This window comes from Filicampus tigris, chromosome 18 (genome assembly GCF_054856515.1).
Source record: "Filicampus tigris isolate MCC_2025a chromosome 18, RoL_Ftig_1.0, whole genome shotgun sequence".
Lineage (NCBI taxonomy): Eukaryota > Metazoa > Chordata > Actinopteri > Syngnathiformes > Syngnathidae > Filicampus > Filicampus tigris.
This window is the reverse complement of record NC_141234.1, coordinates 1,428,778-1,439,579: the sequence shown is the minus strand read 5'-3', so window position 1 is coordinate 1,439,579 and position 10,802 is coordinate 1,428,778. Positions and strand designations below refer to the sequence as shown.

At 46.8% G+C, this 10,802-nt stretch overlaps 1 protein-coding gene across 1 annotated transcript; it reads left to right on the top strand.

Moving 5' to 3' along the window:
• The first annotated feature begins 3,244 nt into the window (after window positions 1-3,244).
• rmp24 (ribonuclease MRP subunit p24) lies at window positions 3,245-10,675 on the top strand. The gene is made up of 5 exons (XM_086015381.1): window positions 3,245-3,529; window positions 5,121-5,143; window positions 5,488-5,708; window positions 9,432-9,598; window positions 9,680-10,675. The coding sequence occupies exons 1-5, from the start codon at window positions 3,435-3,437 to the stop codon at window positions 9,867-9,869; spliced, it is 696 nt and encodes a 231-aa protein (XP_085871507.1). The 5' UTR covers window positions 3,245-3,434; the 3' UTR covers window positions 9,870-10,675.
• The last annotated feature ends 127 nt before the right edge of the window (window positions 10,676-10,802 follow it).

Genomic DNA, 10,802 nt, shown 5'->3' with positions numbered 1-10,802 from the left:
TACAGCTGCATACAAGTGCACTACATGAAGTAAAACTCTGGCGTGAAAACAAAGACAGTTTAGTAAATGCCATAAAATAGTGCTGAATCTCAGGCTTAGAGTCGAAAGCCATAGCATAGAATAGAAATGTGTTTCAATACGAGTTTTACAGATGGACAGAGAGGGGGCGTGCCCAAGGCAATTTCCGGGCGCAGAATTGAGCCAGTTTTTGTCTATCGTACAGACTTTCATTTTTGTTGTTGTTTTTAAGTGTTCAAAAAAGGCAAAACACTGTTCATCATTTTGCCGTGGCTCTCCGAGGTGAGCGGGTCGAGCTGCACTTCATCTTCACTTGAACTCTTGCATAACATTTGTCGAACTTCGTCCTCCGAATGGAATTTGAAGGCTGGTTTAGCATTTCAAAGACTGCAGGTGCGTTCGTCACTGTTGACCTTGTCGGGAACATGACAACTGCAGTCACAGGCTTAATCGTCGCCTCGCCGCTCAGGGTAAACGAAACCATTTTAGCTGGTCCTCATTTTTGGGGGGTTTGCCACATTGTGAATGATGCCACGCCATCACCGGGAGATGACTTTTTGATGACGCTTCGGTCCATTCAAGATTGATGGCAAATGTATGCAGACCATTTAATTTTCTATTTGCATGATCTCCTGCTGAGAAAATCATTCCAACAAGTTGTTTCGGCTAAATGTCGTCCCGTTTTCGTAAACAAATTAAGCGACGTCAAAGGAAGCAACGCAGACTGGCCGAGCCGCTGGCTGCAACACAAGACACGAGCGGGGACGAGAGGCACGACCCGTGTTCTGTGTTGCAGCCCCCGGCCCGGTCCAACGGGTCGGCTCCAGATGGCGACGGCTGACGGCCTGCAAAGAAGAAGAAAAACACATCCAATCAGTTGTCATCGTTATCTTGTGACAGTGCGTTTTGTGTTTGAAACTGAAATGGCAGGCTTCCCTTGTACTTATGGACATGGCCTCAAGAGACTTTTTTTTGTGATTCTATCAATGGGAGTCATGCCTACCAAATGGCATGCTGCTAAGTGGAAATGGCTTCGGGGAATTTTCTTCTTTTTTTTTAATCCAGATTGCTTGTTTACCAAAAATTGACATTTCTGGCGCGTCATCAATTCTTGCTATGGCAGGTCTAGATTTTGCATTACACAAGTGAGCAAAAGTAATAAATCATTCAAAATAGAAGAAGATACAGCATCTTTGGTGCACAGAAGCGTGCTACCAAAAAAATCTCAATTTTGATGAGGATGAACGACGGTATATCCAACGTATCTCGGCGGTAAAACTCGACTAATGGTGTGCGTTCAAGGATGCTGACACTCCATTCATCACTGGAGCGAAGGCAAAACCTTCTTTTCAGAAATAAAGCCTGCCCCCAAAAGAAAAAAAAAACTTCTATGGCCCAAATTGCCTCAAGAAGAAGGCTAATGACAAAAATGGTCTCTTGAGACAAAAGGCCAAAAATGGAAACCGTGAGACAGACAACCACATGAGGACCGCGGCAAAGTGTTTGGTTCCAACGCTTTAAACAAAAACAACCTTTTCGGTCTAGTTCATCAACGGGCCCCCACTGTCTGCTTTGTGCTATTGTCGGGGGGGACAGGTCCTCTGTGAGAATCGTGAGTCTTCTGAGGAAATGTTTTTATCGGACACACTCACACACACGCAGACACACAGGAAGTCACAGTCATAAAGGTATTTCTAATATTTAGATGACCAACAAGAGAGGGTCAAAAATATTAGGACCAATCCTCATTGTTCACGCTACACAAAGTAAGAAAATAATAATAAATATGGATAAGAAAATGAACACCTCTCTGGCACGTGTCAATCAAAATATTTGATTTTATGGTAGAATTCTTGTACTGTTGCGGTACCTACTAGTGTGGTTAATTTTTGTCCAGTTATGACGCCCATAATGATCAACAACAGCCATGCAAATATGGCATTAGTTCTTTTTTTCCCACAACGTACCTTTTGTCTGCAGATGTTTTGGAACCAGTCCGAGTCCTCCAAATTCCAGACAGTGGGGTATTTGTCACGGCTCCAGACCGAAGTCCCTTCTCCAAACAGAGCTATTCTGGTTTTACATCTGTTTCTCGTCGCGGTCGGTTGAGCTCAGAAGCGGAGCCTTTGCGCTCAACTTGCTTGTGTTCGTGCTCACGCATCGGCGGGGTTCACCTTCCCTCGCCGTCCCAAGTGTCGCCTCAAAATAGTCAATGACACATTTTTCCTCCCCGCAGTGTTTCACCGGGAGTCCACTGGGAATTTGGAGCCTTGCCGCTCCTACAGACTCAATTCAACTCAATAAATACGTTAACGTATTTATTGAGTTGACTTGTAACATCATACCAAATCCGGTCTTCAAGGGCACCTATCCTGCATGTTTTCCACCTCTGCCTGCTGCAACTAATGTTTTAGCGAGTAGGGTGGTTAATTGTGAATAAATTACTTTTTTAAATCCCTTTTTTTTTAATCATAGGCCCAATCCCAATACGCACACTTGCACCCTTGTTCCCTACACTTGCGCGTTCCCGCGAAGGGTATGAGAGCGTAGGGCGTCGTATTCTGCGAAGTGCACTCTCGCCCCGCCACCTCGGCGCCCTTGTTCCGCACTTCGGCAAAGTCCGCATCCATGGCCCCTAAACCGAAGCATCTTACCCACAATTCATTGCGGATTTGACCACCATAGTGGAAACTGACGACATTCGGTGGAATTCCTGCAGCTGTGCCAAAAAATGTATTTTCAAGTGTAAGTATAAAAGTATTACAAAGTTTATCATATGTATATGTGCAAGTTCAATCGATGTTTTGCCATTCACCGTTTACCTACATATTTTGTCCTAATTTAGCTGCCATACTTAGCAACCTTCTGCGCATGCGCTATATGTCGTGGAGAGCCGCAAATAGTCCAAAAAAATGGAGCCATAGCTCCCATCGACTGAAAGCCGAGACCGAGTTTTACTTCATTACTACTTTACTGACGTTTTAATATAATTCTAAACAGCGAAATTGTCAAAACAACAACCCATGCCGCCATGCTCGCTGACGCAGGACGCATACGCCGATGACGTCACGTAAACGTCCCTCCTCAGCAATTTTTGTGCACTTGATCTTACGCCCTCGAACCCTCGTGCACTTCAGCAAAGAGTGTAGTATAAATGTGTGGGTATTGAGATTGGGCCATAAAAAGGCGTTTCGAAGTGCTAATGACTCTGTTACCCACAACTCACCGCGCTCTTTTACATCATCCCCTCGCGACAAAAGTAGCTATCCGGCTATCAGCTAAAGTCGCTGTTTCCATACGCATACGATCACTATGCGCGAATAATTGGTAACATGGATCACTCGTTTGGTTTATAAACTCATATTTATGAACGAGACCAACACGGAAACACACCAAGGAGTCTACCTGTGGGGAAAATGAGCTCGAACGCCAAAGAGTTGTCGGACACGTTTCGGCTAAACGCGTCCCTGCTGTTTCAAGAAAGCTGTCCGGAGCAGTCACGATTTTTACTGTAAGAAAACAATAATTTATCATTATCTAACACTTCACAATTCACTCCCACAACCCCAATTGGCATTACTTTTAATTATGATGGTGGAAATAGGATATTTAAAAGGCAAAATAAGGCGACACCCCCCCCCCCCTCCGTGCTTAACAGCGCGCTCTTGTGGCCAAATTTGGTATAGCAGCTGTAGTTGTGACATTGATATATCGTTCGTATGGTAAATTTTATTTAATTTACCCTTTGGCCGTAAAAACACACCTTTGCATGATACGATGACTGATTTGAGGAAGCATGTGCAATTTGTGGTGCGCGATTGATTGACATCAGGGACTATCCAATGTTAGTAAAAAAAAAATCACGGTGACTCATACTTTGCATGCATGCAAAAAAAAAAAGATGCTGATGGGAAATGTGCAGTGATGTTTGCGATCCCGGAAAAGTTGGACGGTACATGTCTTGGACGACATTCCAGCACTCTTCCGATAGCATCGCTCCTGTTTAGCGCCGCCACTAAACTTGCACTTAAAAGGAGATGCTTGGGAAGTATGTAAATAAGGAAGCGCTCGTTTATGCCCGGCAGTCTCTCACCGCAGAGACTGTGGGGAAAGCAAAATTCTTCAAGATCCTAGCCTGGAATCATCAGTCCTTTAAGTGATGTTACCTCCACCAAGGAAAGCTAGTCTCAAGAATCCATACCTGAAAAAACACAGAAAGTTGGCCGCTTTTGCCTCATTTCAGTCATGTCCAACAGTCCTTCAAGGACAGTTCCCTTTTTTTTTTTTTTAAATTTCATGCATGAACTCTAAATAAACTGCCAGTTTAATCCAGGACAGTTTATTAAATTGGGAGCGGATCAGGGGCTGAGTCTGCTTTAAGAGATGAGCGGTGGAAAATTAGTTGTCACTCTTCATCTGTCCTGGTATCGCCCGTGTCATGTCTCACCTTCGGGCTGGTGCGCATCAACAAACGCCGCCGCCGCCAGATTAAATCCAACCCCAAACAACATCCGGGCTTCACAAATGCACGTGCAGCCAACTAAAAAAAGAAAAAAGAAAATTCAAGGCCTTCATTGATTCAAGGCCGCAGCTAATTTTAGGCAGACTTAGCGGTGTCTCTCTTGAATGAGAGCACAAAGTTGTCATTGGTGGCGCTCCAAAAGTGGGGGCTCATAGTGGGGAGTTGAGGCTAGTGATATATTTTGGTGGGTTGCCATGTATTGTTTGGCAGATTCCACGTTGGCTTCCACTCATTTTAGACACTTGTATCCAAGTGTTGCCACTAAAACTGCTGACAGTCCTTTGAGCTTGGAGCTTAAGTGCTGATTTATAGTCTACCTAGCTATACTTGTAAAGCCTTTTTTCTAACATGATCAGCGATTCAATTATATCAATTTTACTATTCGGTGAGTTTTCACGAACTATCATAGCGATTGGAATGCACCAGTTGGAGAAATATCTCCTCCAGCTGAATCTGTCCGGTTTTGCTTCCATTTGTCCATCCTGTTTGCACACTACGTAATCGTATGCAAAATTGTGTCTGTGCGATGTTGTAGTCATGTGTCTAATTTGTTTTTGTTTTTTGTCCATTTCCTCCACAGTCAGAAACACGCTTCGCATTTTGGTAAGTCTAGGGCTCCCTCGCCGAGTTTTGCCCCATTTGTATCAATGTCCGTTTTACCGGGCGCAAAGAACAGGCGGCGCTAGCAAACAGCACCCGGTCAGTGTCGATGAACTTCAGTGAAGCCGCCGGCTGTCTTGGCGGTGACGCGGTAACGCGCCCTCTCGGCCTTGTGCCATGCGGAACCCGCAATGCTAGCCGGCGCTGTGCCGCTCAACTGCCTCGTCCGAGTCATATCGTGACCGTTGCCCACTTTACCGCTAATGGCTAACGTTCAATCACAGACGAGCTTTGTTTCGCAGTGACTCCTATCACACGCCCCGCTTTTTGAATCTCTTCGTTTTCAGTCAAAAAGAAGCCGGAATGCGCCGCCTCGTTGACTCAAACGTCATTGTGCGAGTACTGCTTCCAGCGGCTGCGGCCCGACAACCACCGGGTGCGCCTGCGAGCCAAGCGGCGCCCGTCGGCCCGGGTGCGGAGGCTCCTGCGGCGGAGGGCCCAGGGGAGAGCGCTCGGCCTGCTGCAGAAACGCCTGCTGCAACGCTTCTGGGCGTCGCCCTCGGTGTTGGTGAGAAAACACGTGCCGGCCGGGGTTTAAACGCTGCTGCTGATGCAGGACGACGGTTTTGGCTCAGTCAGCCGGCCAACTGCCCGCCATCAGGTTGAGAGATGTGCGCTCTCCTGCGTATACGGCGAATTTTGCCGGAACTCCGAGGGAGCCTTGTTTCCGGTCGCCGAAATGAACAAACGGCAATTGTCGGCGTTTCCGTTGTTGTTGAGCGCAGGCTGTCCCTTTTAAAGCCGTGACCTCACAACTCTTGTCTTGAGTCCCAGCGTACGGCGTGTGTTTTGGTCACGCGACTCCCTCGTAAATTAATACCCTCCTGGCGGGGAGTATTTTTAGCCTCCTTGGACCGCCGGTCATGTTGCGAGGCCAACAAATGTCCGCTCGTGCCCGGCCGCCAAAAACGATAAGAAGCTGGAATGCGGGATGCTTCCTTTTCGACCACGTCAACACCGGATAAATCAGTGTCGCGTTTGGCGACCTGCATGCGCAAAATAGTCTCGCATTTTGCGATACGGGGGGGGGGGGGGGGGTTTCTTTGTAGATTTTTCTGTTGTTGCGTAATCCGCAGTAGAACATGGGTTCAAAAAGCAGAGGAAACAAGCGATTGTGAAAATAAACAAGCGGAACAGCGACTTGGATGCTTTTTGAGTCATTATTGAACAACGAAAACAAGACTGAAAAGGGGCTGAATAATAATTGATACACGTGCAACTAAGAAACTCGTTCAAATTTTTTTTAAGACATTCAGTCATCCCTGCTAAAAACATTAGCAAGCAGGCAGTACCAAAACAAGGAGAGAGCAGTAGAGTATTGAGGCCGCGAGGTGCAAATGTGCCTCCCCGGGGTGTTGGGGGGGGCCGGTCAGGGCACATATCGGCCAGTGGATGTGATGATGTAATTCCTCCTTCCTCTGCGAGGTTGCCGGCCAGATTATCTGGTAATAGCTCGTTAGTCAAATTGGAGCCAGCGAGCGAGAGGTCGCGACCATAAATGGAGAAGGAAACGTTGATTTTTTTTTTTTTTTTTTCTTTTCTTTTCTTTTCTTTTCTTCTTTCCCGGGCGGCGCGGCACCAAAACGGAGTGGTTGAAAATTGCTTCCTGGAAGGGGCGGTTTGCTTCAAACCCCAGCAACAATTTACGCCAGCGCTGCTTCACCACTGGCCATTTTGTCAATTTCCTTGTGTTCCCCAACAATTTAGCACAGCTGCTCATTCTGCTCGCATCCGTCTGCTTTGTCGCTCTTGACAACTTTGCCTGGAGGTGTTTCGGGAATGCGGAGTCCGGCTCATGGGTTCATTTTAGCAGTCCGGGTACGGAATGTGGAACAACTACAGCGGCCTTTGTCTTTTTTCATTTCATTTTCAATTTTTTGTTTTTTATTTTTCTAAATCTTGCCAAAGAGTCTCAACTGCACCCACATGTGTATTTGTACCTGCAAACCATAGCTGTGTTAGTCACCACTGAAAGAATTTTAAAAAATCCTGCAAGCATAAGCAAACGCCGCCACTTTCTGGACCGTGCGAAATTTCCGCTTCTGACGCCGCTAATAAAAGTCAGCCGAGGAACTTGGCGATCCCCGACGGAGGATTAACCGTTGGCACCGGTGGCGGGGCTGGGCCCGCTGTGGGGGGGGGGGGGGGGCGTTCGCGATTTATGGCACATCCTCCACTGTAACTGATCCTGACATGAGGCGCATGAATGGAATTAGAGAGATGCATGCGCCCGTCCCCGTTGAACACAACGCCCCTTAATCTTGGTTTGTTGACCTTTCACCTCTGTTGGTGTCATGACTTGCTCATAGGCTCCTGGCACCGCGACACTGTGCCTGACCTTGGCGGGTGCTGAGCAGAGGTACACAAAAACAATGCAAACCATTTCCGTAGGAACGATTATCGTGTAATTTTGCAGTTTCCGACACTCAGGAATGTCTTCCGCGAACCAGAAAGAAACCGGCTAAAAATGCTTGTTTTTTTTGGGGTTTTTTTCCTCTCAACAAAGTCACTTCTGCGGAGTCTTAACTGCATTTCGCGTCGAGCATAAATCCGCCACTCAGTGGCTTTGTCGCCGTCCCATCTTCGGTGGCGTTCGCGTGCTGACAAGCGCCAACCAATCGCGGTCGTCACGTGCGCTCCATGTTAGAGGAAAATGAAACGCGTGCACGTGATAAGTGGCGGTATTATTGGGAGGAACTGGGTCACTTTGTCTACTTAAATGTTTGATTGTGTGTGTGTGTTTTTTTTTTTTTCTTTTTTAATCTAGAAGCTACAGAGCCGTTTCACGCCTGTGCAACTGTGATTGGGTGAAAGGAAGCCAAACAGAGGCACAGATTGTTTTTTTTGACGCGACCGTTGCCATCAGAGCTTCGCCGGGCTTCAGTTCGATGCCATGCGAAGACCTCTTGACTCCGCATCGAGAGCCGTCTCGCCGGTTTTCTAAAGACGAGCCGTGATCGGTCGTTACCCGAGCCTTGCGCAACCGTGACTAGTAGTCACAAAACGCCCCCCCCCCCCCCCCCCCCCCCTGAGATGGCTAAAAGCAAGTGCATTTTGCTGTTGAATTCATTTTTTTCCACAAACTCAATATGAATCCGAATTTTTGACCAGTGCAGCCGCATAGGACATATTGTACCTTCTTTGAAGACGCGCTGACGCGTCACCGGCCGAGCAGAACACTGCTCAGTGCTGGGAATGCCACCAATAAATCCGGCCCCTGTGACAGCACGGCGGCCAGTCATTCCTCCAGTCGGCTGCCCCGCCCACCCCCCACCCCCTCCTCCCCTCTTCCCATCCGCGGACAGATGGGCGGGCCTGTTGGCCAGACGCCTATAAAGCTGGACGTGCACTCTGCGCCGTAGTAAACACGACTACGGAGCAACCCGAACGCCGTCGCCTGTCGCAAAATGGCTACCTTTGTGTCGGTGAGTTTTTCCCCACCTCGTCGGTGACCTCTTTGTCTCTGGACGTTTTTATGGCGTATGCAGAGGAGATTAGCATGAACATTTTTTTTTATTTTTTTTTTACAGCGGCAGCTGAGCAAGCAAAATAAAAAAGTCTGTTTTTCTGTTTTCATTACGGAGACGATCCAAATGATCTTTTGCTTTATCTGCTGCTGGGAGTTCATTCCAGGCAGGCGGCCGTAAAACGGGAATCTTCCGCAAAAGTGTGGAAAGCCTCTCGTGGACTTGAATGAACAGATTGTTACCGTTTCGGGCTTCCCGCTTCAGGTTTTAATACCAAGGTGGTAGAGTTGAGATGGAAAAAGTTGGATCCACCCCTATAGCATCCATGCCCCCCTCCCACATATAGACGCCAGCGCATGGCAACAACCCCTCCTCTTCCTCTCATTGGCCTGAATTCAAGTGCATGCCGCCCGTCCGGCCCTTGCTCTAAGTCTGCTCTTATAACGGTACAAAAAAGCCAGGAGAGAAGCTCAGCCGTGAAAGGAATCGCTTCGCCACGTTTCGAGGGGCGGAGCTTTACACGTATTGGGTTTGTTGTGTCCCAGGCGACTGAAATGAGTCACAACAAACGTAAAAGGCGTCGAAAAGCATTTGTTTATGTTGTGATTTTTTTTCGAGTCCCGGCATTCACTTCAAACCAAAACGGCAAACTTCCTGCTCGGTTTTGGGTTCGGAGCCTTGTGACCTTTTTCGAATGTATGCATTTATTTCATTTTGTGAAGGTGTTCTCCTTTTTTTTTTTTTTTTTTTTTTTTTTTGTATAGATGGCCACCTGCCACACCTGCAGCAAGACATCCAGACACAGAGGAATGAACCGCGAGTTTTTGTCCACCTTCCCCAACCCGGGCAAGCTCAAGACCCCTTCGTCGGCCAACAGATCCACGCCTGGGAAGACCCCCGGCAAGGACAAGACTCCCCACCGCACCCCCAGGTGAGCCGAGCGCAGCCGAAGTCCAACCGTGACTGGACGTGGTGCTTTACTCTTGACTTCTGGTCCTCTCTCCTTCACCAGGTCGTCCACCTCCTCCGCCACGCCCAGCGCAATCTCCTCCTCCTCCTCCTCCTCGTCCACCCCTGCCGCCTCCAAGACGCCCTGCAAGGGCAAGAACTGGGTGGTCCAACGTCTGAGCAAGATCCTGATGCGTGAGGACAAGCCACAGAGCAAGAAGGGCAGCTTAAAAGACTTCCTTTCCTCCCTCTGAGTGGCCTTTTCGTCTACTCCTTTTGCTGTTTACACGCGAGGAAGGGAAGCCACTTTTGGTTCCTAAGCGCCCACTGCGGCCGGGATGTCGGAACAGCACCGCCATGAACCCCGGTGACCTCAAATGTGATGGTTTTGTTCAGAGGTGAAAATTCTTCGAATGAGCACGCCCGCTTCACTGCCGTAACGGGGAAATTTGAGGAATTGTTCAGTATCGATCAACGCCGTTTGGTGTGGTTGGATATGCTGGTTATTCAATATTCAAACTTACTTTTGTGAGAAATTTACAAACATTGTCATCATTGATTTTGTCTTTATTTTGTTTAAGAATCACTTGTATATTCCCTTTTGTTGCTTTACAAAGTTCAGTTTCCTTTTGTAAGTGAAGTCATTTGATATATTAATAGTATGAATATGTATGTGCATTTTATTTTGTCTTTATTTGACTTAAAATTTGCAAGTAAAGGTCAAAACATGTTTTTATAAGACTCATGTATCATTTTTTTTTCCTATGGCTTTATTTCTTGATTTGTTGTCCTACGACAATCCAAACTAGTTTGTGCAGATATACCTTTCATCGAAAAATATATTTGCAAGTTACTTTTTTTTTTTTTTTATTGACTGAAGTTTTCATTTGGTTAGTTAATAGAAATTCTTACCGTGCTAAGTTATTTCTATACAATATGCTGCGTTTTTTCTACTGCCTTTCCCACTGAGTTAGCTCAGGAGTGTATAATGCTTCATTTCTGTATAATGCTGCATGTTTCTAATCACCTCTGTGAAATAAAACATTTCCAGCACGTCGAACTGTGTTGCCTATTTGAAGTATCTAATTTTATACAAGATTAGAACATTCCATTTGTAAATTTAAGTCATTTGAATGTAGTATATTGTTTATAATATAAAACTATTTGGCGTCAGTATTTTCTAATGC

What these genes read in the sequence shown, in the direction of transcription:
- rmp24 (XM_086015381.1), top strand. Translation starts at nt 3,435, where the DNA reads ATGAGCTCGAACGCCAAAGAGTTGTCGGACACGTTTCGGCTAAACGCG. An exon ending in GAGCAGTCACGATTTTTACT is followed by an intron (nt 3,530 to 5,120) that starts GTAAGAAAACAA and finishes TTTCCTCCACAG; the next exon opens with TCAGAAACACGCTTCGCATT. An exon ending in ACTCCCCACCGCACCCCCAG is followed by an intron (nt 9,599 to 9,679) that starts GTGAGCCGAGCG and finishes CTCCTTCACCAG; the next exon opens with GTCGTCCACCTCCTCCGCCA.